We start from the raw sequence: 26626 nt of genomic DNA, 5'->3' as shown, positions 1-26626 counted from the left end.
GTTTCAGTGTCATGAACATTTGTTAGATTTAGGTCTACATGTCCTACAGAAAATATTAAACATTTCTGTGGACTGCTGTACACCTTGGTGTGTGCAAGGTAGTTCAGTGCCTGCACAACCTCAGGCCTACAATAGAAAATATCCAGATTGCCAAATCTAAAATGCTGAAATTTATTCTGTCCTTTGTCCTCTGAGAGGTATGAGGAATATCTCTCAGCAAGTCTTGAAAGTTGGGCTCTTGGCACTGTTAAATGTTTGCTAAACTCAGTCTGCATTAATGGTAATGAAGATTACATATAATAAAGGTTAAAGAAATATAAAACACTCTTAGTGATCTATGGAATGACCAATTTGAAACCGGCTCTTCTTCAGCATTTTACTGCACATTAGAAAATAAATACCATTCTGGGTTGGAGGGCAGTAGGACATTGCTCACGATGCCGACCAGCTTTGAGTCTGTCTGGGATAGGGAAAAGCATCTTTACAAAGCCCTCAACAAGAACTAACGACTGTTGTTCGTTTTCCTGCTGAGAATCCTCAGCAGGGAGCACCAGGCAGGGGATGCCACAGCGCCCCGGGCACAACCCCCAGCCGTGTCCCCCCAGCGCCGGGAAGGGACAGGGAGTAGACAGGGACAATCCACTGCGACCCCCGGGGGGCCGGGCTGGGGCCGGGGCTGGATGGGGGGCGGGCGGAGGGCCGGGCCCCGCCGAGGACCCCCGAGGGAGGGGCTGCGCTGAGGAGCGGGGTGGGCGCAGGGAGCCCTTGGAGGAGTGGGGAGACACCGCCTGGGCCGGGAGAGCCGCGGGGGCCGCGGAGAGGAGCCATGGCAGGGGCCGTCCCCGCAGCCCCGCGCCTCTGGCTCTGCGCGGCCCTGATGGGCTGCCTGGCGGCTGCCGGGGCCCGCCGGAGAGGTAAGCGGCGCCGGAAATCGGGCACCAGGAATCGGGAGCGTCGCCGCCAGCAGGTGGCCGGGAGGGCGCAGGGCGGGAGGCTGCTTCGGGCGGCGCAGGGCGGAGGGGCAGCGCCGGGTGCTCCCCTGTGCCCGTACATCGCCTGCGCATCGCCCCGCAGTTACGTCCCACTGGTTTCACTGGGAGAGGCATAACTTTATCAACAGAGTGGGAACTGTCCACGTAGTGCACTTGCGGAGAAGACCTGCCTAAGGAAACTCGAGGACCAGGAGTGCTGGTTGTCCCACTCTCCCCTCATGGCGCTCTTGAGGAGCCATGCGTTGCCATGCACCTCCTTGCGGTGCGTTGGCACATCCTTACCTGGGACTTCTGCAAACCCCGTGTCTGTATTGTTTCAAATTTCGGACAGAGAATAAAGAGTAGATGCAATAGTGTATTACATTGAAAACGACTACAAAAAGTTCTATAAACATATATTTTACGTTTTTATAAAGGTTATGCAATTATTTACTACCTTTGCAAAACACCCCTTAGGGTGTGGACATGAGTGGTTGAAAAGTGTTTTTAACACCAAGTCAAATAAGGCTGTTTATAAAGATGTAATAATGTGTTCGTGTTGATTTGATTTTCTTCGTTGTTCTGTGCATAGGAATAGTCATATTCCTGTTCAGTGAGATTGCAATACTGTCATTGCTACAACATTTTTGCTCACATTCTCATTTGTCTCATCCAAGGAAATGGCATCTTTTAGGTAGTTACAGTAATTTTTATATTTTGCTTTGAAAGTGTTACTCTAAATAGTTTTTTTCAGGATAACTTCTTCCAAAAAGTGAACTTCTTTTTATTTTAGTATTTTGGAAGAGTTTAAATGCACAAATACATCTAAGCACTTTTATTAAATGCAGTCCTAGTTTTAATTTCTGCCTTGGGATATTGATATGCTGCCTCCTTTGCAGTCAGTGGATGCAAGAAAAGGCACATTCATGATCAGAATGGGCACTTACTGAAGATACTGTTTAACTGGGGCCACTTGCCAGACCCTGACCTTTGGACAGGAGGAGATATAAACTGATAAGCTATTTATACCAGAGGAACTGAGTTGCTGGTCCTGCCACTCTGCCCTTGCCTATCTGTACTCTGCTGTGGCTCTTTTTCCCTTCTCTGCTCTGGTTTGCATTCATCATTTCTCAGTTATTGACTGCTCCATCATGCTGGAAACATGGACAGGTGGACAGTCATTGAGCCCTCTTTGCACATGGATGGAATAGAGATATGAACAGGAAGTTGAAAAGCCCCTCCTTTGTGGAACTCATTTTCCGCCTGAGTGCCTCAGAGGCAGTCATCAGGAGCCTTAAATATCGCTTTGGGGAAAATGAGCTCTTTTGTTAATTTCAGAAACCTCTTTGACTTTTGGTTAAGGTGTGGTATTCAGAGTACCTATTAGCCGACCCAGTTTATGTCAATCTTGATACAAACCCTGATGTGTTGGCAAAGCTTTCATCTACATCTCTCCCAATAGGCTCATCCACTGGCACAATACTACCCTTGTCTTTAAAATGTTGCAGCCTAGGGTCACATTTCTCAATATCTGCCAGGACCAAGAAGGTCTGTGATGGATCCCAGTAAAGCTCACTGTATTAATTCTGAAGACATCTGGGAAAAGGCAAATATGGAATCAAATTCTTCCTGGTATGCAGAGACTCCAGTTGAAGAACAGTAGAGACCTATATGCAATATATGGAGGGTTTGTGGAAAGAAGCACAGAATATGATAGAATATTCTGGGGAAACAGCTACATATATTCCCAGGACGGATTGCTTTTTCAGCAGACAGTATGTAGTATCTGGACCTCCAAATAGAAAAGAGAGTTTGACTTTCTAGAAATAAGTCTCTCCTGATCACATGTATCCTATTGCATGTATCTCCTTTGAGTTAAGTTAAACCAGAGGTGCACGATCTCCAAAGAAGCCTGAATTTCATGGTCTCAATTCTCAAGTATTCATTTGTGTGTTTCATAATTAGAATTTCCTTATTCTATGGCAAATATTTAAAATTAAAGTTATAAAATCACTAATATATTTAAAGGTCCAAAAAGAAATAATTAAAAAGAATATTCCCATATACGTGGAAAGATTTCCATCAAGAATAATCATGATTAAATGCTAAATTTTGTTAAAACTTACATGAGTTTTCCATTTTGTGTCAGAACACGTTAGAATTTTTCATGACTGTGGGTGAATTCAAGACAGCAGTAGTGCATACATCTTCCCATACTTTAATGTTCTCACACGCTAAGCAGAGTTGGTAGGTAAGCCTGCCCTGTAGGTAACTTTCCTCACCACTTTCCAGCTATCAGACCCTGTTTTCTGTTCCTTATAGTTTTGTCAGACTTTACTCACTGGGGAGTGACTCACTGGAGAGAGACAAGAGCACATAGTGACAGGACAGGGGATGACGGTTTCAAATGGAAAGAGAGTAGATTTAGATTAGATATTAGAAAAAAATTATTTACAATGGGAGTGATGAGGCACTGGAACAGGTTGCCCAAGAAGCTGCGGCTGTCCCATCCCTGGAAGTGTTCAAGGCCAGATTGGATGGAGCTCTGAGCAACCTGGTCTAGTGGAAGGTGTCACTATCCATGGCAGAGGGATTGGAACCACATTAAGGTCCCTTCCAATGCAAACCATTCTATGATTCTATAAAATTGCTGGGTGTTAGACACAGGCAAAGCTTTTCTGGAGCACTGCACCAAAATCAGTATTCATCATTCTGAGAATATTGTTATAAAGAATGTTTATATCAAAATATATTTTTATTTATGGCATCCTGAATAAGTAAATTGTGACTTCAGTGGAAAATTTAGCCAACTCTCTTCTTAATTGCCCAGGAGTCAACTCAGCTGTCAGATCAGACTCAGAAATTCTGGTATTCTGCTTTATTTCTGAATGAGTCTGCATTTAAAAAAAAACAAACTATCATAAAGACTTCTTTGAAATCTGATCCTTCATTTTACCTATCAGAAGAAGTAACTTTTTCACAGAGAACATGATATTAATTTCTTGTCCTTATCTATCCATAAATACGATAGTTTTATTTGTTTCTGCTGTTGCTGGAGTCAGACAGCATTTCAGTTAAACTCAGATGTGTAAAAAAGTAATTTTTATTTGTGTTATTGATGATGGTAGTTATTTTCAGTTGTTTTGCAGAATGTGTAAGGAAAGGAAAAGAAAACAAAATCAACCAGTATTACACAACTCTGAAGTTTCCATACAATAACTATGTAAATATTAGCATACTTCTAGAAAGGAAGAAAGAATAAACAAAATACTGGATGACATTTTAAAGTGATATGCATAATAAGAAACTTATAATTTGATCTTTAGTAGGATTTATAACCCTATTACAAGTGAGTACAGTCAGCTGCTCTAAAGATCTATCGAATGATGATCTAATTAAACTGTGGAGGAAAAGAAAATAAAGACTTGTTCCATGTCTAGCTTGATTTATTAATGGGGAAGGTAACAGATATTAATTGTTTCAGGAGTGGCTCAGTTACAGGAAAGGAAACTAATGAGGGTGCTCTATGAAAGGAAGAATTCCAATAAAAAATAGAGGACAGGAAGAAACTTTCACCATGGTTCATAAACTGCTTGTGCTGTAGCTTACTTGGAAAACATTTTAATAACACACATGACTGACCAGTGATTCTTCAAGGGCTTTTCTTTAAATTCCAGTGGAGGTAAGTTCTCTGTAAGGTCAAATTGTATGGACACCAATAGCCTACAGGCTACTACAAGCAACTCAGAAGCACAGTGGTGGCACAGTCAATCACACTGACTTCCAGCTGCCCTTAGAGGCTAGAAGATAAAGCTATTGTTGCCTGCCTGGGTAGCCTAAAGCCATATTGGATTAAATCTTCAGTCTTTTAAACACTACATGATTCTCATGCTGTGTGCTAAAAGAGATGAAGTCTGTTCTTTCACTAAGGCTTCTTCTCCATTTAAAGTAGGGAATTACCTGGTTTGGAAACTGTTTTATAGTTGTGGTTATCTAGACAATGACACAAAAAATGTGGAAGATTTTGCATTATTGCATGATTTGAACCAAAACATGTTTGCAGTCAGTGACACAATTATACCACGCAAGATATGTGACAAATACAGACAAACCCAGGACCGAAAACTGAAGATCAGAGCATTCGTATTCAAAATATAACATTAGAGAGCTTTACTTACTGATGCATTTTAAAATTCATTAGCAGCATAGTGAAAGCAAGAATTAAGATTCACTGTGTCATTCAGTATAATCTGAAATTCTGTTCACAGTCAGCATCAGTTGGTATCCATTTTTAAAAGCAAGGTAAATAGATAGGTGTACTTCAATTGTAATTTATTTATAAACATTCTTCTGCTTTATTTTTCTCTACTTTCACTTCCCAAGCACATTCCCGAGAAAGAATGGCTGTTCAGTATGTTGCATGTAAATATAACATTAGTCAGAATTTCTGTTGTCACTGTCTTTGACAGGAGTCATCTCAGCTGTCAGATCAGACTCAGAAATTCTGGTATTCTGCTTTATTTCTGAATGAGTCTGCATTTTAAAAAAACAAACTGTCATAAAGACTTCTTTGAAATCTGATCCTTCATTTTACCTATCAGAAATTTTGAGACATTTTTTGAGACCGCAAGGTCACTTAGATGTCCAAAAATAAGTTTTTCAGTTGTATTTACTTTGTTATAATTTAGCCTATCAGTCATGCAAATTGACATAAAGTGCATAACCAAGTGTCTACCCATTTCCATACACACTTTTGCTATAATCTGCAAGTACACATACAAACTGTATGCAACTATCCAACTACCTCTCATTCATTTGAGGAAATTCTTAATTTCATGCATTGGAATCCTGTAAAATGATAGTCTATTTACAAAAGAACTTTGGATAATCTTTACTTCAGGTAAGATTTTTATCTTCTAATATATCTGACACCCCATTTGTATTCAGGTATTCCACTGTATTCATCAGTGGAACCAGAAAGTCAAAATCTAGATAGATTGTATAAACATATTCCTTCCCTCTGTTTTTACATCTAGGGTAAATGGCTACTAATTTGCATGTATTGTCCACAAAAAAGAAGGAAAGTTATCACATGATGAATTCTATTAAATTTCAGAGTGCTAACGTGAATTTGTTGTTACTAAGACTTCAATATGTTTTTCTGTAAAACTAGTTTCAACCATATAGTGATATATCCTTATTTTCCCTTAAAAATACTCAACATCTTTTTAAAAATACTTGTTAGACATTCTGCCTTGATACTTGAAATACTCTTGCTCTGCAGTTCTTGAATGCTCTCCTGCTGGACATCAGATCCTGCAGAGTCCTTACCGAAGCGTTGATTTTGATTCATCCCATCTCCAGCAATCAGCTATTCAGGATTTGATCTGTGACCATTCCCTAACACCAGGATGGTATCGCTTTATGATTTTTGATAAGCCTGCTGAGATGCCAACCAAGTGCGTGGAGGTATTGTTACAAATCATTTGATTCCTAGAAGTAACTCTCTTTGCTGAAGAATTTTTCAGTAGAATAGGTATAAAAAAAAAGAATATGGTGGTTATGGAGACTGATGTGGAAGAATACAAAGTACCCATCTTTTCTAAATACTTGATTATATTAAAATGTATTACCTTGAAAATTGAGCCTTAAGCATTGAAAATTTTAGACTAAATGGGCAATAGCAGAAGATGATAAATCCCTTCTAGAGCACTCAAAAACTGTAATTTGTAGTCAGTGCTAAAGAAGATTTTCTCAGTGGCAGCATAGCAGGGATATCATGTTGTAAAGCTGCAACTATGTGATGGTCATTCCTATAGCAAAGCCATGTGAAAGCAGAATAATAACTTGAAGCCACATGAATCCAGTACTTGTGGAGCTTTTAAAGTGATCATGTCAGAGAGAAGGGATTACTCCCTAAGTGACTTGAACTAATAGAGCTAACTGAGGATGAGTTATCTTGTCATCTGCAAGCCCCCAAAGACTCAAGAACTACTTGAAATATTTAATACTTTAGATGTGTAATTCTTTATTTTGGAGCATACAAAAACCTGTAATATTATAAGATATGTCTTTGTAGTTTCCTATTTTAAACATTTCCATGTTTAAAAACCTAAGAATGTAATTAGAATATTTTACCCTTGATTTTTCTAAAAAATTGAAATTTCCTGGTCACAGTCTATTAAAAAGTAAAATAAAATCCCATCAATGAAGTGCTTCTAAAGGAATACAAAACAGTTAAAGTATACTAATGAATTAAATTGAGTTTATAGCAGCCTGTCTTATTTTTATTTATTTATTAAAACTTTGCAGCTGTATAACACCATTGAAGTATCCTTAATGTGCAGCTGACTCAAAGACTAAGAGGGATGTGCTGCAGAGGTTACTTGTTATCCAGGTTTTATACTGAAAAAAAAAAAATCAAAAAGTATGATTCCTGAAGGACTTTCTTTCAATTATGTTTTATACAAAAAAAAGGAAAAAGTTAATTAACTGGTTGTATTTTCTCAAAAATTGATTCTTTTATGTAAAGAGTTAGTATGAAAACCAGGCAAAAAACCAGTGTGTTTTTCAGAAGAGAGGTCAGACAAAATATCTACTCATCTCATCTAGGTAGGTTTTAGAAATTTGACTGAAATTCTCAGTGCTTAGTAAATATTGTTAAAAATAGGCTACCATTCTAACACAGAGGAGCTCAGATAATTGCAGTTGGAAAGAGATTGATTCAAAGCTTATTCAGCAAATTAAATTTATGCATTGACATCTGCTTTTTTGCATCTCTTGACAAAAACAAGACATTTATTTTGAATCTCAAAGTCAAAACATTAAAACCAAACTAAAATGCATATCTTGTTGAGGAAATTTCCTTCTTTCTTTTCTTTTAGGGGAACGTTTATTATAGCTGCATTTAATCTCTGTCAAAGATTCAGATTTAAACAATCCATCTCATTTCTGAGTACTTGTTATTAATTCTGTCCTTCTGATGGATTGATGGTGGGCTCAGAGATTCTAGATTAAGAAAGAAAAGTGTAATTTAGAGATAAGTGATTGCTCAGTGAGTCTGCAGTAGACTTTATACCAAGAGATCTAAAGACAAGTTGATCTGACACCTTGTTGCACTATCAGGTCAAAGAAAGGAATACTTGAGGCAAAAACTGAAGAAGAGGTTCTCAAAATCTCACAGTTTCAGATTTATAGTTTTCATGTAAATGTTTTCCAAATGCTGGCTTTAACATGCTGTGTCCCTCTGGTTGTTTCTCTTCAGTGTGCTTCCAGCAGCACGTGAAAGCCAGGAGTTGATCTTTAACTCATTCTGGTAACCCACGAACCAGATTCCTTCGTCTCCTCTTCTCAGAATTCATTTTTCTGTATTCCACTGGTGAACTCTTGTGTCTGTTAAATCAGACTTATGCTTTGGTTACCATGGTTGGTACTACTGCGAAGTTGTGGCCTTCAGGGCAGCTTCTTTGACCTGAAGACCTGACGTAGCCATGGCGGTGAGGGGTGAGGGAGAGTTTTCCACTGAAGACTTCTTACTCCATGAAGAAAAGTGCTGAACAAGGCTTTTGCTTGCAAGAGAAGGAGCAATAATCTGCTAAAATGACCTGTTCAATCAGCATCTGCACTACAAACCGTGGTCCACTGCTTTGTAAACACCAAAGGATTTAGGGTTGCTGCAAAGTCAATGTGATTGTTATGGGGTTGGAACAAGCATATTTGTATCTAAAGATGAGGAATTGAAAGACAGACGGGGCTTATGAGTTGTCTTGCATTTTCAGCTCAGGCCACATCTTTTAGAGGAAATCCAGGAGATTAGCAGAACCTTCAATTCGTGGCAAAGGGTGTTATATTCAGTGTGTGTATGTTCTGCCTTGTATTTGCTGTGATAGCATTCACACAGTCAGTTACTGCAGGTTAATGGGTGCAGAGTATCTCACTAAGCCATAACACAACTGTGACCTTCTTTGGGCAAAACGCTCAGTTGTGACTCCCAGTTAAGTTCTTCAGACAATAAATTATAGCCTGTCTTTAAAAAAACAAATTCATTAGACTCAATGAAGGACTTAAGTCTCTTTTGTGTACATTTGTATTCAACCTTGAGGAGGAAAGTCAGCAAGCCCTCTGTTACACTGTCTAAACTTTGCTAAAAGCTCATGCAGGTAATTAATTAATATGTACCTCTCATTAAAATGCAGCAACAGTTTGATTTAGCATTAACCATTTGATGATCTTTTTTCTGGTGGTGAAGATGAATCACTGTGGAACTCAAGCCCCTATCTGGCTGTCTCTGAGGGAGTCAGAATCCATGCCTCGACCTGGTGAGATCAAACAGTTAACAGCTTGTGCTACATGGCAGTTTTTCTTCAGCACTTCAAAAGACTGCTGTCTTTTCCGAATCCCTGTCAGGGTGAGGAACTGTGGAGATTTCTTTGTTTACTTACTGCAGCCCACCCAAGGATGCATGGGTTATTGTGCAGAAGGTGAGAAAATGCATGCTCTAATTCAGCTAAGTATGTGTGTGTTTATAAGTATGCTTCTGTGATACTTGGCTTAGCGGAAATGTCAGAAAATAGTTATGCTAGAATTTCTTGCAGTTCTTGCTTTTACATACAGTAGAAGAATGATTTGAAATGTTAAGGTGGGTTCAATTCAACCCTTTTTAACTTACATGTAGCACTCAACTATTATTCAAAGCTCAAAAACTTAAGAATTGAAATTTTCCATGTAATGAAGTGGGGTTATTAAGACCCATCTGGAAATAAAAATTCACTATACTTACAATGGCACTCATACTCCGCAAATACCCATTACTGCACATGCATAGAATTACGTATCGGAGTGAGCTTTGTCTAAGAACTTGACTAAACTGTATTTATATCTATTATTTAGCATTGTTCAGAATACTTTTGTTACTGTAATTCTTTTATCATCTTTCTGGAAAGCATACACTTCATTGCTAGAAGAAAATTTAACACAGAAATACTTTACTGATGCACACTTTATTAGTACTGTGAGAAAGAAATTTAGATTTTTTGCAATGTCTCACATTGTCTTGGACCCTTGTGCTGCAGAAGTGTGTTGGTGTTCACAGCTCAAAACTTCAGTATTTCATTATTCATGCCAGATTTTTCAGAAAACTTAGGTAAGGCATGGTTAAATCCTTACAGTTATACTGTGAAACACTGTGAAATAGGGACAAATTAGTGCAGTAGGAAATTCTTATTAGCTTGTATAACGTACCATAGTGAAAATGGTACGATATTTTTATGCATCATATACTGTAGTACTCTGAGTCATAATCTCTATTACTGACTGCTTTCAGAAGCTTAATAGCAAATCTGCCAGTGGGCTTTCTGGTGCCTTAGGGGCCTAACATTACATCTTTAGGTCCAATTGTTTGGTTTCAGCGTGCATGTGACTGAAACAATGAAGAATTCCTGCACAGTAGGACTTCCATTTACTTTGGCTCAGGGCTTGTGAAGAGGAAGGAAGACATAAAACCAGAGAGGCAGCAAGCTAGCAAATTTTTACTGTCTCAAAACAAAGCAGGCAAAAAGCATAACTCTTGTTTGGCTCTGCTGAGTGCTGTAAATCTGAAACACATTTTGAGTTTACAAGCACTCGTATAAGATGATGTTTTTGCATGAAGTGCACTGTACTGATGTGCTACTTCTAGTATCTAGATTACCATGTGTACTGTGTTTTCTCTTTCACACTTGATAACTGTAAACACTTGATGCAAATTTTCATACAGTCTGTCCTCTACATGCTAAGGAATTCAAACGTTGAATTGTGAAGTGTGGAACAACGAAGTCTTCTCTTCATTCTTTTTTGTGAATGGGATTTTCAGTGTTGTTGCTGCCCTTCTTATGTAGTTTGAGTGGAGTGACTAACCTCTTTCTGCTCCTGTTACAAATGCAAAGTTCCACTTATTTTTTTGTAGTATTCAAAGTACAAAACAATAGCAGTGCAAAAGCACTTTTTCTTAGGCCTCTGTAGAAAAGAGGATTTTTTTCAAAGCAGGTCTACACTGAATTTGGCTGTCCAGGGTTGCAGTTAATGAATAAATGTTCAGATGTGGATTTGGGGAGGCAAAATATATATTCAAGAGAATAGTTTAATTCCTTTTTATTCAGTAACAACATCTATAAGTATTGGCTGAGTACATCAGTAGTAAAAGATGCAGAGGTGGTAAATGTTTTGTATACCCTCTCTCCGAGGTGATTTCCAACACAAGCCTTTGTACTGACTGCTGCCATAGTTATATATGGAACAGATTACAAGATTGCCTCTGTTCTGCAAATTTGCACTTCAATTAGTGTTTTGTGATATTTGGTGTATTTGTAATATAGGGCAATAATTTAAGAGCACTGGAGCACATACACTGTATGTATGTGAATATACAATGTAAGAACAATTTATGATTGTTTCAGATGCAAAGCCACAGACGTGTGATCCCGAGGGAATGGAATTTCAAGGTGCCTGCAGCAGTGAGTATTTTGTTTTGATTTTCAAGATTTTCTGTGCATCTGTGACCCAATAATGTCAACATTTAGTTATATTCTGTCTTGAATAAAAACATGTTCATGTTATCAACAGTATTGCTTGGCTTGTTGCAAAATGAGCAGTTTGGAGGTAATTTCAGACAAATCTGAATTGCAAAACTAATTTCTCAGAATAATGTTTTGAGTAACGACCGAAATGTTAAAAAGTAATTGTGATAATTCTGATTTACAGATTAATTTGATTCTTTGGAAGTAAAATATAAGAGGAATCTGCAAATCTACAGTTGCTTATTCTGTTCCTTTCTAAATAGCCCTTTTCTTTTCCTTTATTCTTTTTTTTTCCCACTTTCTTCATAATTTGCGAAAGGCAAATTCTTTTGCATGTTGCTCTCTCCTATCTGGTAAAATAATTAATTGTATTTTATTCCCTTGTTTATGTTTTTGGTTTGTTATTTTTAACACCCCCCCCTTTATCACCTTCCTATTGGCTAGAATATAATAAAAGGTTCATAAGGAGTTTTTCTCCATTTAACAATTTATAAAAGGAAGATACACATTTGTGTTGATTCTCTTATAAAATTATGTAGTATTTCCACATATGAAAAAGGTAAATATTATTAGTCTATTAATTGGCAAAAGGTAGTCAGTGTCATTTTATCCAACACTGATTTTGTGCAGAATAAAAGGCACAACCCACACTTCTGTTTGAACTAGGTAACTTGGCCGCTACATCAGCTCCATCTGTGTCACCACCACTACCATCCGTTCCTGAAGTTGTAGCAGAGATGACCAAAGGCAGCATTTACTTAAGGTGTACCTTTGGCGTTCCTTCTGCAAACAGCTCTGTTGGATTCATCGTAACTTGGTCAAGACTTTCCCCTGAAGGTATCAAAGAAGAACTTACGCACGAAACAGCAGTTCATACCTTCTCACTTCTAGAACTAGATGGGATAAACGTCAGACTTGGAGACAGAGTATGTTAAAACTTAAGTATAATTTCTTTGTAACTTTGTAAATATGACCCAGTAGACACTAAAAGTGATCAGAGAGAGGTCCAGCACCGTGCTGTATAATTTTTCCTGGCAGAAACCTACTGTCTCTATACACCAAGAGTGCCCATACGAATGTGTAAATACCACAGAACATATCAGTAATTACCATTGCCTTTAAGGGTTTGAGACTGTCTCACTACAGTGTAATGTGGATCCAGGAGGTAAATTTTTATTCACGTTGCATATTCTTCACCATCTGCTGTGATTTTTCTTCAAAACTGTAAATTAGGAGGACTTTTGGATGCAACTGCATCTCGATGAGAGGCTGTAAGAGCCAGAGGCTGTGAGAAGCTGTGTTGCTGATTCATTAAATAGATTTTTTTTCTCTGAATCAATAATGAACTGCTGCTTAATGGTTTTGTCTCTAGGATTGTATTTAAATGGTTTAATTTCTGCCATCAGAAATTAATCAGTGTCAGTACCTGCATTACTTTCCACAGTAGCAGAATCAAGACATAGGCTCTCATAGTAACTTTGAAAAGCTTAAGCATTGGAAAAATCAATAAATATATATACAAAATACAGGTTATTTTTCCGGGTCAAAATAAAAACAAAAAAAACATGTAGTAGGTGTGCATGTGTGTGTTCAAGCCAAAGACAGGCTGCTTGGATGGCTTATGCACAACAACAACAATTGTTAATCCTTAAAAATCATTCAGGGACTTTGGTAACAGTCAAAGGGAAAGGCACAGTCATAATTTACCTCCTGCTGCTATGAATCTTTGGTTTGTTACAGGATTGGAAATTGCATGTGTGGTCAACATATCTCAAAACTGATACAACAAAATTTAAAGAAAAACAAAACAACAAAGCCAAACACAAAACCGAAGCAAAACCACAGTGTCTAGTAGCATGGAACTGGTTCAGTGGAGGGAAATCACAGCGAATTCATCATCTGGAAAAAGATTTTCCAGGCCCATAGCATCAGAAAAGCATAATCTAAGACCCAATGGGCACAAAAAATAATTAAAGGGCAAAAAATGTGAAATGGAAAAAAAGAAGCAAATAACATGTAATCAAGTGTAAAATGCATTTTTGCAAGATGTCATGGGTTGCAGAAATGGTGCAGAAAAAAATTTTTAAATCTGGGGAGAGTTAGGTATTAATTAAATAGGATGACTTATATGCAGCTTTTAGTTCAAGAAGTCTCTGCACCACTGGTAGTGTACACCAGGAAAAGGTCTTAGGTAACTCGATCTCTTTCTGTTTTTTTTTCTATGCTGTATTTACCAATTACCACTGGCAACCGGTAACTTCTGGTGCAGTCAGAACACTGGCCATGGTGAATCCATTGAACTGACCCATGGTGACTGGGTTTTGTCTTTATTTGACCACTTCATACCAAAAATGTATTCTATTATGCTGGTTTTGCCCTACAGATCTACTGTAGCAGTTCTGCTTTTTTCATGGAGAAGCCAGATATACAAAGCTCTTCAGTTGAGAGCAAGGAATTTTTTGCTGGAATTAAGGTAATTTTTAAAAAACATTATGTTTTACTTTATTGTAGTAGGAATCTTTGAGTATTGCTACAGCAGTCATTCCTCTGACTAGAAGACACTTAAAATGTATTAATTGTGAATTAATAGAGCATGTTGTCAGCTGAGGTGAACTTAAATTTGTCAAAAAGCGTAAGAGTCACAATTGTTTCTGTGCTCTTCATGTACTCAAGGTGCAGGAAGGCTGAATTGGCACCTTCCACACGCAGTGCAAGCCTTGGATTGCAGCAGCTTGAGCGAACTCTGGCCCAGTGTTTATAAACATGACGCCCATGTCTCAGACCTGAGCCCAGGGACACTGTTGTCCATTAGTTTAATGCTGCTGCCATTTCTGGCATGATGTTGTCCTGTGCCAACAGGCTCTTCCAGCATGTGACTGACAGGACAGTCTAGGCTGGGCCTTCTTCCCAGCTGGCTACAGGAGTGAGGAAAGGTGAGACCAACCTGATCTGGGCTTAAAGAGGGAAACAGGGACATGATCTGTGAGTTCTGTGGATACAGCTATAGGGACCCATTCACCAGCCAGGAATGGGACCCCAGTCCAGGAAAGACATACTGCATGTCCTTATGTGTTGGGTGTAGTCTTATTGACTTAGCCTGAGCTTATGTTTCTGCAGGATCAGGGCCTAGAGTTATCTCATGTAAGTGCAGGTCTGCAGTGTACACTGCAAAGGCCCAATGTGTTATTTTTGTTGCCCTGTGAGACTGAGTTCAGACTTTTACCCAGTGTACCAAGCTCAGCTGTAGGCCCCTGTTACTGATCTCTAATTGCATTTTCCATTATACATCTTTAGCGAGCTGTATTGTAAGCTTATGGAGAAGAATCCCAGGAGAAATATAGTGCTTTCAGACTCTTTTGGGAATTGTTACCTGTAGGTAACTTTCCTTCTCTTTCCCTCCCCACTCCCCCAAGACAGTACACCAAACTGTATCGTAGCTTCCAGGAGTTACTTGGAGAATACATTTTTGTGGGGTTAATGTGATTTGTTAGTTTCTTACCTTTCTATCTAGCCTTTACTCTTGCCTTTTCCTTATCCTTGCCCCTTTTCCCACCTCTTGAAGACTCTGGCTGTAGCATCCCCATCTTTTTTCCAACATGCTGCCACTCCTCAGCCCATGTAAACAAGCACTCCTAGCTGGTTAGTAAGCAGTGCTACAGTTTACTCACAGAGCATGCATTTTAAGTAGAGTTTCTTCTGTGTTAGATACATCCAGAAACTTATGATATATCAGAAGATGGGAAGGAATACAGACTGACAATAGAAAGTAGCATTCCTATTCCTTGTCCTGAGTTTAGCCAGCTTGAAAGTGACTGCAAAATCTCACTGACATTAAATAGTGTTGATGAAGGTAAGTATTACACTGATTTTGTTGCATTTTGTATGTTTAATATATTTTTCTAAATGTTCCTGCTGTATCTTTTCATGGAGAAGCTATTACACTGTCAAATATTTTCTAAAATGTTAAAGTGTTCACAGGCTGTATATGTTTCTGCTGAAAGTATGGAAGAGTATGTCCATATTACTTGTTGAAGTTAGGTGGTTTTTGACAGCTATTGATAGCCACATTCTTTTACTTGAATAGACAGAATACTTTAATACTTGTAAAGTTTAATTCAGTTAATTTTGTTTACCTGTTGTTTTCCAAATACTATATATGCAGTACCAAAGTCCTTGTTTTTTACTATTATTGACATTCTGTAGTACTTTCTCAAGCACAAGTCCCGTGAACCAGGAACAGCAGACAACCAATTTTATGTCACATTAGCAAGCCTATCATCATTTCCATTAGTCTATCAAAGCGAAAAATTCAAAAACAATTTCTTGGGTGTGTGTACGAAGGGGTAGATAGGAGGTTTTGCATGACCAAATGCAAGAAAAAAGCATAATTATTTTAGTTTATGAAAGAGTATGTAAATAAGGTATTATGTATATTAAAACTAGTATACAAAATGTGACTTATTTAGAGGAAAAATTCACTAATTACATATTTTCTTTAAAACAGGTAAAGAGCAGTTAGGTTTAAACTTGGCTCTTTCTTCTTGTCATGTGGATCTTCTCCAGAAACCCTGCAATAATGGAATCTGTAGTCAAGCTGTAATTTATTTCACTGCTGTGACAGACTTCATGCAGGATGGAGACAGAATTACCAGAATTGCAGTTGAACCTATATCCAGTGAGAATTTCCTGTGGAATGGCTATGTTCCAGAAAGCACACAGGTTGAAAATCTTCATGTTAAGCTCTGTAAACTGGCCAGAAGTATGGTTGATGTTAATGAAGTTTCTGTTTCAGTCATGACTTCCTAACACACACCAAGATTTCCAAGTACTCAGTTTTAATTGTTTTATTTTAATTTAAATTCTGTGTTTTCATTTAAATTAATTTTTTTTTACATTTTAGTATTGATATAACTACTCAGTTTGATTAAAAGCATAATATAATATCTGTACTAGAATGTAAACTAGTATCCCAAGATAAATAATGTACCTGAGTCTGTTTATTTCCAAATCTGACATGGCTTACTGTTTGCTACTTTGTTCTGAAGATTACAGTTAAGGATCTACCCACTGCCTACTGCTACTCATTTACTGATCCTCATATAATTACATTTGATGGAAGGTAATTACTGAATTGCTGCTCTTAACTTAAAGCATGTGGGGATTTTTTTGTCGGTGGTTTTGGTGGGCTGTTTTATTTATTTAAGTATTTACATATTTATTTTAAATCTCTGCTGGTAATACAAGTCAGATGTAGTTTTCTGTAACAGCACTGAGGTTTTTTGGTGTTTTTTTTGACAATAAGGATAAATGTGCTTCAGTTTGTAAAAAAAGCTTGCCAGTCATGATGAGGTTTGTAGTATTTGCATTTCTAAAGGCAAGCTTTGGGGTTGTGGCAAGAGAATTAAACAAATAGACTATTTTACTTTCTAGAGCCATACGTCAAGAGAGGAGAGGATGCTGTGCAGTCTGTTGACTATGAAAGATAGTAATGCTAATATATGAACCATGATAAAATGATTGATTAGACAAAACTTTTAATGCAAAGGTGTTTCCAATCAACAGCATTTCTGTGTGTCAGTATCTGAATCCTTGCAAGGATCAAGTTCCTAGAAGCTTTCTACTGTCTGTGTAGCATTTTGCTGAGTTTATTAGTGGCATTGACAGCACTTATTCAGTACTGTCACTTGCACGTCACTGGCCTTCTTTTTTGAAGTGAAGACAGCTTCCTTGGACACAGCTGTTGTGGTTTTGCTATGCTTCTTTCTTTCAAAATGTTTCTAATTCACAAAAGATGTCTGAACAAACACATGCTCCAAGCCTGAGACTTTCATATTCTCTGTTCAGTAGAAGCACATTTCTTCAAGTGGCAGGGTGAGAAGAAGAGGGTATGTTGCCTCCAAATAAGGATGTTCAGACCACAGCCCCACTCCTGTGAACTTGATAACAGAAGGAAAAATGAAGGTTGTGATTGATTCTCTGACAGAACTGTGACTAGTAATAATAATAAAGTCAATGGAGTTATCCTGATCTTGCAGTTTCTCCTTCAGTAGAAGTTTTAGGGATGTCTTCACTGATCATTTTAACTGTGGATGCATTGTGATCAAGCTTCCTTGTGAAGCAGTGTTTTACTGTGATGTGGTCTGTCGGAAAGCATATGCTGCAGGGAAAGAACTTTCTTTTTAAGGATAAATTATGTTGCTACTTTATTTTACAAATTGAGGAAACAAATAGAAAAGGAACTGTTTGCACTGAATCATGGACAATCTTATGCAGTCCCAGTAGGGCAGCCATCTGCAGTTTGTCTGCTGGTCCATTATACACAAAGCAGATTGCCAGTCTACAATTAACTGTCAAATGCCATTTATAGCCAAGAGGCTGTTAAACTCACAGCAAAAGTTTGGGGGTTTTCTTTCCATTCTTTCTTCTTTTTCTGTCTTGCTGCTGAATCATTAAATTGGCTATTTTAACCTTGCTTCAGGGGACAGATGGCAACCCTAAGGAAAAAAAGCAAGTTGCTATTTATGGTTTTCATTTTAAATAATCTTTGGGAATAAGCACTCCCCATCTCCATCTTAATAAAGCTGACCTTTTTAAAAAAGATGTGACTTTCAAAACCGTTTTGTCAAGGGTACTTGTGCAGTTTTCAGCAGCTGCCCCCACATGCACACTGCTGTGCATCTTATTGCTCTCTCTGCATAGGTGTACTGTTGTAGAAGCAGAAAGGCTGAGAAGTACCCTCCAGTTCCCTGTCATATGCAGAGTTAAAAAAAAATCAAAGAATGTCAAAGGCTTCATGGTTATGTTTCCATTCACAGCCATTGTCTACATATACTCTACTCCTGATACTTCTTTTATTCCTTATTTTTCTGGTGTAAAAATAAGGTTTAATTTTTTTCTTTTTTTGATTTAATGCTGCTCAGAGGAAGATATGATGGTGTTTTTTCAGGATAAGTTGTGTGTTAATCTGTGGGCTGTACTGTGAGTTTTTTCTGACTCAGGAAAATGAGTTGCATTATCAAAGTTCACCAAATATTAAAAATCTGTTCGAAGATAGAGTTGCTGACATGTGGTGATTATAACCAAGGTGATATCACATGCTATTCTTTTGATTCCAGAGTCTATGACAATTTTAAAACAGGAACATTTGTTCTCTATAAGAGTACATCTCGAGATTTTGAAGTTCATGTTCGCCAGTGGGACTGTGGAAGTCTTCACTACCCAGCATCCTGCAACTGTGGCTTTGTTGCCAAGGAAGGAAGTGATATAATTGCATTTGACATGTGCAGTGGTCAGCTACATGAATCACAGCCACACTTATTTGTAATAAACAGAGACACAACAGGAAGCAATGTCAGAGTCACTGAATCCTACCTAGGAAGAAAAGTAACAGTAAGTAGTAAATAATTGCTTACAGAGTAGGTAAAATTAAAAAACGTTTCTCATGATGATATCTTCAATCTCATTTTAGATTTTGTTTTCTTCTGGAGCTTTCATTCGTGCTGATGTGAGCAAATGGGGAATAAGCATAACGCTTAGGGCCCCCAGTTCAGATTACAGACATACAGTGGGACTCTGTGGCACCTTTGATGGAATTGCGGAGAATGACTATCACACTGCAAGTGGGGTGGAAATCCCAAATCATGCTAATGTTCCTTTTTCTTTTATTAAGGAGTGGAGGTAACAATTGTTCTGTTTAAATCAACTGTCATAATTTTTGGTTCTTCACACTCTTAAAAACTTGTCAAAATACTAAAAAAAATAATCTACTCAAGTTTTTAAGTTAATGTTAGAATGCATCAATGCATTCCATAATTAATTTAAGAGAAAATTGAAACTGAAGTGCCAAATAAGTATTTAAGTACTATGATGTAAGATTAGTTTGATTAGGTTTTGAACAAAGTATCAAGGTATACAGAAAATATCCACTCATCTCAATTCTTTTATTATAAGTTATTCTCAAGTTTTTGTGTCTTAATTGGCCTTTAAATATAGCTGTGTGCTGCAGATTCAGTGACATGCTGTAGAAGTATGAAACAACAAAGAACAAAATGTTAATACTTTAATAACACAATTAAGATAGTTCAGATGATACAGTTTCATCTTTTGCTTTCTTGTCTAGAATTTTACCAGGAGATAGCTTGTTTGACAAAACACCTGTTTCTTTAACATCTTCGAGAAAAGTAGTCTTCTGTGACTGTGCACTTGAAGATGATGGATTGTATCCATCAGTGAACAAACTGGAGACAGTTTCTCAGTCAGAACTTCCACTGTCTTGTAAAGAAAGTGAAAATGGTAGATTTCTTTCTTTGATACCAGGACTGGATGTCACTGCTGAGTATCTTGGTCCTATTGATCTTGTCAGAGGCGTTAAGAAACGTTCATCTGCACATGAAATGGATTCATCTACACTTCTGCAGAGGCAGGATAACCAAACCAAACTTCACAAAACATCACTAGTAAACTCACATGTCTCGGCAACCTCAGTGAGAAATATTGGTACAGAAAGAGAAGGAAGTTCAAGCTCAGGCATTAGAAAAAATTCTCAGCGTTACAGTCGTCATCTTCTCAGAAGTCTGTCAGTTACAAGTAGAGGGAAGCGTCAAAATTATTATGACTACCATCCAGTATTCCTATTCCAAAGTCTCAGCCAAACAGACTTAGAGGAATATAGTTATTTTTTCCCAGAGGACCATGCCACTGACACAGACCAAAAGTTCCTTCCTTCTTGGCCCACACCTTCAGGCCTCACCGAGTCTGGTGCTCTGTTACTCTGCCAGCAGGCAATAGCTAATTCCAGTATAGGAAGATCTTGTGGTGCCCTTCTTGGCCGGCGAACAGAGGATGCAATCGATATGTGTGTTAAAGATTTGCTGCTGAAAGATGACCTCAGTTGGGCAGAAGCTTCCTTACCTCTTCTGGAGAATGAATGTGAGAGAAGAATTTTAGAAGAAATAAATTACAACCCACAGGAACTTGAAGGCTCAGTTGAGAGCCTACTTACTGCATTAAAGTGTCCCAGTCTCTGCAGTGGTAACGGGGAATGTACAGAATGGGGCTGTGCATGTTTTCAAGGCTACAGCTCGTATGACTGCAGCATAATGTCTGGTAAGTGGGGGGAGATTTACGTAAGAGATTTACTTAAATAATGCTCATGCGACATACATGTATTTTTCTCTCCTGCTTTTGTACACGGACAAGGGTGGCCCTGTTTATTACCCAATAATTTACTTGCACTTAACTACAGCTATAAATATTTTCCATTCAGCCTTCTTATTTCCAAAGGACAAAACATGGGCTTACTTTCTGGTATGCCAGATTTAAAAAGTTTACCACTTGGTCAATTTGCAATCCAGAGTATTGCCCCAAGAGATTGGCAATGTTTCCACACACTGTCTTCTTCAGAGAAGATCTCCCTTCCCCAATTTTTTATAGTCTATGTGATCCTGTTTACTAAGAAAATCTGTAAGTGGGATGTTCTCTTTATTGCTGTTACATCTCTGTAAGATAACTATTAGATATGATTGAATTAGAATCGATGGTGAAGAAAAAAAAAAAGATACAGTATATAGAGCTGGGCAGGATTTTTTAAATTTTCAATAAATAAGACAGTCACTAAAAATTCAGTTAAATAGGTAGACAGGAAAAATATGAACTCTACTACAAAACTCAAAACTCTTTCAAAATAAAACCTGCTAATATTTTGTTTTGCAATGGTGTTTTTGTTTTAGTGACCTACTTTAAAACAAATAGAGAAAGAGGTATTCTTTCTATAAAAAGAAATCTTTTATTCCTCTTGAAGTCAAATAAGATGGTTTTACTTCATAAAAACTATTTTTAATATTCTAATCTGTCAGATTCTTTCCTGAAATAACTTCCACCTGAGATATTTTTCTTTAGTCCTTAATTAAAAAAAAAATCCCATTGTAAATTATTACATAACCATCACCTTTCCAGTTCCTATTACTAGGGCCTGAGTTTCATTTTGATTTTGTTCTGCCAAGATGATGTAAAGAACATAGTTGCAAAAGCAAAACACATATTCACAAGTCTTTGTTGTCTGTTGAATTTTCTCTGCTTCATAATATTGAAGTTTTAAGAGCAGACAGAAGCCTAGCTTTAAATTTAGGATTCATTTTAACAATAAAAAAAATCTTTCTGTTTATGCCTTTCTTCAGCTGGGTCCAGATTTTGTTGTTTACATAGTTTTCATAGTTGGATAGAAAAATAAACATATTGCTTAATGTAAATGCATATTAATGAGTTAATATACTGACATTTATTGTCTAATCTCTACTTCCAAGACGAGGCTCCAGAAATTACAGAGCTGGAGAATGCTGGGCTGTGTGATATTCGACAGTATGACTGCACATCAGCTAGAGTTTTTGGACATGGCTTCAGGGAATCATTGAATCTGAAATGTGAAATCATCAAATTGCAAGTAGGTCTCCCTGAGTAGTGACAATTATATTTTAAGCTTCTTGTAGAATGAGAGACAAAATGTCTAACATATTATTCATTGGTGTGGGTACAACCCAGTGCTTCAGTCAAAGCTAAAAGCAAAGGCTCTCAGCACTTTGCAGCAGACACTGAATTCTTTGCAAGATTGCCATTTCCTCCATGATAAGAGAAATACAAAACATAATGGGAATGTTCAGCAGCTGAGAGGGAGATAACAGCATAGGGCAGCTATCCATCAGAAAAGGGCAAGGGCAACTCTGTTAGTAACAACCAGTACATTGTTGTTCATTTTTTTCAGTGCTTATGGAGAGGAATTCAAGTACCACTTCTTTGAAAAAGGACAGCAAGGTTAAAGACATTACTAGATTTCTACCTAAATTCTAATTCTTGAAATAGCCCTTTATAAACATAATAAATCTGTTAGGAAAAGAGAAAGGCATCTTTCATGTGTTGTCCATTTCCCTGAGGTAGAATACCATGGCTATTTAATGGTATACATCAGCTCTATTCCCCAGATTTGAATAGGAAATTAAAAAAATTGCATGGTAAATGTTGTACGGTAAACTAAGGGGATCTGTATAGAGAGACTGTTGTTATTCAGACCTAGAATTTGCTCAAGGCAAATTTATAAGCAGTTTACAAGTTTTGGCTGGAATAAGCAATCAGCAATTACAAGTTTTTATGTTGTGTTAGACACAAGAGCAAAAAAAGCTTCAAAGTAAAACTGTTTCATTGATGTGATGCTGGAGGGGGTGAGAGTTGGCAAAAGGGGAACCATTCAATGGGAAATTTTGTTGTTGAGACAAAAGGTTTTCTTAGCTAGTTCTGGCAGATGTTAAAATTATTTTGACAGAATAAGCAATGCTGGCTATAGATTTTTCTTAAACTCAACATATATCCACTCAACTTGGCTTGAAATGATAGTCAGGAGTAAGTTTACACTCCATTAGGTTAGAAGACTTTTAGACCATGCTCACAGTAAGTCAATTATTGGGAATTCACTTATCACAGTTTGAAATGTCTCAGTTTTAACTTGTGGCAACATATTCTGAAATCTCTTTTAGGTGGTGCATTTGGCTCCCAGCTACAAAAACTTTCAATTTAATCACTTTTAGTGATGATCTGTTCACTGACAAGAGCCAATTTACTGCTGTTAGCTGCAGTTGAGGAGAAAGCTGCAAATGTTTTGCTTGAGAATACAACAGAAAGGAAGTTTGGGGTTTTGTTTTGTTTTGTTTTGTTTTTCAGGGTGGAGTAATAGTGAATTTATGGAAATGTCAATGGACTTGCAACAGAACTCCCCATATTTTGAGACTGAACTTAAATGATTAAAATTTCATAGGGGAGGCATTTTGACAGAATTAAGAATTTCTTAGTTTCAGTATTTTCACTTTTGAAATGTTAGATCGAATCTGTTGTCCATGGGGTGTCTTACCTAGCATATGATAGGAACTTGATAGAGGTTTGGGTCGGACGTGGCCAGCAAGCTATGACTACAGAGATACAGAATTGAAATGTAAAGCATGAGAGTGTGTTTAACCTCTGCAAAATGAAAATATGGTTTTATTTCCTTCTGGTTTACATTGAACCCTAGAATTAAGTTTTTCTATGAACCTAATGAGCTGGAATGCTAGTAGATCTGAGGGCTTTTTAATTGATTTTTGAAAGGTTAATCTGTTTCTGAAAAAATTATCTGAACTTGCCTCCAGGTAATAACAAAAGATTTCTGGAGAAATAGACTGTATCACTTTTCAAAGGTTACAGTACTAAATGCACTCAAAATTATATATTTAGAAATATTTAGCATTTATACTTTTACTTACCCTTGCTGTGAATTATTTAACTGAATACATGGTGAAAGAAAAACAAAATGTTTGATCGGTACAGGAATAGCCCATATGTCTTTTTAGCAAAAGTGTTCCATTTTCTGTCTTAAAAAAACCCCAAAAACCAACCAACCAAACAAAAACCAAAAAACCCCCACAAGGGCTTATACAGCAGATGACCTATGTGAGGACTGCGATTGAATAAATGTCTCGATTGGCGTCAGTAACTAGAAAACGTGCCAGCTCAGTAAAACCTATTCAAACTCAAAATTATTTTTAATTTCTTAAATTAATTTCTGTTCTCTTGATTCTTAGTCTGTCTGGATTCTTACTTCCATCTAACTTTATTTTTTTTTCATATGCTTATTCCTGCTTCCACATCCATACTTCAGTCAAACAGTATTATCATCCTTATTCTGTTACACTGAACTCTCAAGATGGATCCTTGGATGACTTGTCTTCAGTGCAGTTTAGAAGAAAAGTCTACAGGGTCAACGGTGTCTTATTCTATTGAAAATCTACTGGCTTGTACAAGGGCTAAAAGGCTCAGTGCCAGTGTTCCCCCAGCACCCAGAATGATACCTGACCTCTGCCAAAAACCTCATCTGTTCCTTCGATTAAAGCCTGTCCTCACAGGGGAGCAGAGATGAAGTGTGACAGAGGCACTTGCATGTCAGCTCGGTGCCGTTGCAGGACCACCCACTGTTTAACCCTCCTATTACTCCCCAGTTGGAAGAACTCTTTGTCCTTGACAGTGCAGTGCTAAAGGGCTGTGCGTCAGCACTGCCTTTCTTCCGCAGTAGCAGGCTTAGCTAATAATCTATGTGTGCAAATAATGTCATTTAATATTTGCCACTGCATTCTGATCCAGACACATTAGACTTGTTCAAAACTGTACAATACATGTGTTTTTTCTCTCTGATAAAAATATTTGCATGACGTGTTTCACTGAAAAACATATTTTCTGTCTTACCATTTAGTATAGTAATAGACAGTGGACTCCTGGAGATCTTCTGACTATGCCGGCTGTCTTCCAAAATGCCAGGACTGTCGACTGCCAATTACCAAATGATGGCCAGCAGTCTGATGTCATGGATGTGGTTGATGATAAACCCATTGCCAAGTGGCAAATAAAGGTATTTACAGAATTTTCAAATATTCACTTACGAGTATTCCTATTAAGATGAAAATATATCACATAGATGTTATTCTTTTTTCAATGGTTCTAAAGGTGGAACTCAGCTTGCCTAACTTAGGGTCTCAGTTTCATCACCTAATCTGAAGTGTTGAGTGTCATTTGAGAGTGTTCTCCTGGAGGGGGACTGTAGATACGACCTAGGTCCTACAGAGGCACTTGTTCTTCAAGAGTAGAAGTTATCCTAGAGCATTTCAAATAACATTGGATACATTTATGGCAGAATTGAATTGAGCCCAGGCTATATGTACTAATCCCTGGATGAGGTAGATGTCTGAGCTCTCATACGGATTGAGTCAATAAGGTCAAGAGAGTGTACATACTGTTCATCTTACCCTAGACACCTACATGTGGTTGGTCAAATATCTGCCTAGACTTATGGGCAGGTTTGACTAGATTTCTGATGACTGTTGTGAGAGTTTAAATACCCATATGTAGTTGTCTGCTAATAAGTGGAAGCTCACGTCAGCAGCCCACACTGGTGATCTGTCTATTGATACCTGTATTGGTTAATCCATTTTTGCTGTACACCTTGCAGATTTCTAATGATGGACTCATTTATAGCAACTCTAAAACAATGATATTATATGATGGATCCTGTCAGACATGTGAATCACAAGAATCTGGGTTATGTACGTTAAAGGTATGTGTTTCACTACTCTCCATTATGAACAAGGGGACCCCTGGTGGCCTAGTGGTTAGCATGCAGGACTCTCACCTCTGCGACCCAGGTTCAAATCCCAGCCAGTCCCCCAGGCAGATGGAGCCCGTTAGCCCTGTGAGGCCATCCATCTATGAGAAGGTCACTCTAAACAAACCTACGTCCTGAGGACCTCACTGCCATTGTCCAAGCTTGCTTGGCCCCGGCAGATGAACCTTAGGATTAAAGGGTGGGCTCAGTTCAGCGCAGGCTGTGTCTCACCTAAAAAATCCATTGCGCAGGCTGGAAAGGTAAAAAGACCTTTCCCCAAATCTTCGTTCGCAAAGACTGGCCATTATTATTATTAAGAACAAAATGCATTTTTTCAGGCAGAAAAAAAATGTAGAAAAATCAGCAGAATGTATCCTGTTCTCTTTTCCAACAGGGATTTTCTATGCACAGAAATGATATGCACAGAAAGACAAGCTGAGATGAGGCAATTTTAAATGCAAAGAATCAAACCAAAAGCGCTTCATATAATTACCAAATAAAACCAAAATTACTGTCAGTTGCTTAGATTTAAAAACAAGCTTAGTTGTTTTTAAACTGTTAGGTACAGAATTATTAGATTTTATTTGGTACTATACAAATTCATAACCAATTTGATAACAAAAAATATTAATAAATCACATTTTTATTTCTGTAAAAGGAGAAAACATGCAACATAGATGGACTCTGTTATGGTGAAGGAGACACAAATCCAACCAGCCCTTGCTTACTCTGCAGACCTGACATATCAAAGTTAACTTGGTCAGTTGTTGAAAGTAAGTTCTAAGTAGTTCTTTTGTTAATACCAAGAAGTTGAAAGTCTACTAAGCTTTTATATTTATGGAAACAGTGATGGTTTAGTTTTAACTATTTACAAATAACTAATGAAAATTAGCAACTTTCAGTTTAATTGGCACTTAGAAGTCTTTTGGTAT

At 37.6% G+C, this 26626-nt stretch overlaps 1 protein-coding gene across 1 annotated transcript in view; it reads left to right on the top strand.

The window, feature by feature from the left end:
- Positions 1-862: 862 nt before the first annotated feature.
- The window catches only part of VWDE (von Willebrand factor D and EGF domains), a 38478-nt gene continuing 12714 nt past the window's right edge, over positions 863-26626 (top strand). Inside the window, exons 1-15 of the mRNA XM_027684737.1 lie at positions 863-914; positions 6256-6440; positions 9220-9451; positions 12191-12450; positions 13908-13997; positions 15230-15374; positions 16029-16243; positions 16570-16643; positions 18640-18913; positions 18993-19201; positions 19644-20629; positions 21826-21962; positions 24789-24944; positions 25542-25646; positions 26353-26467. Coding sequence (XP_027540538.1) covers positions 878-914; positions 6256-6440; positions 9220-9451; positions 12191-12450; positions 13908-13997; positions 15230-15374; positions 16029-16243; positions 16570-16643; positions 18640-18913; positions 18993-19201; positions 19644-20629; positions 21826-21962; positions 24789-24944; positions 25542-25646; positions 26353-26467 — 3220 coding nt within the window. The 5' untranslated portion in view covers positions 863-877. The remainder of the gene's footprint in view (positions 915-6255; positions 6441-9219; positions 9452-12190; positions 12451-13907; positions 13998-15229; positions 15375-16028; positions 16244-16569; positions 16644-18639; positions 18914-18992; positions 19202-19643; positions 20630-21825; positions 21963-24788; positions 24945-25541; positions 25647-26352; positions 26468-26626) is intronic.

The sequence above is a fragment of the Neopelma chrysocephalum genome, unplaced genomic scaffold (assembly GCF_003984885.1).
Source record: "Neopelma chrysocephalum unplaced genomic scaffold, ASM398488v2 Primary Assembly neopelma1_67, whole genome shotgun sequence".
NCBI lineage: Eukaryota > Metazoa > Chordata > Aves > Passeriformes > Pipridae > Neopelma > Neopelma chrysocephalum.
Note: the sequence above shows the minus strand (reverse complement) of the source record. Positions and strands in the feature narration are given on the sequence as shown.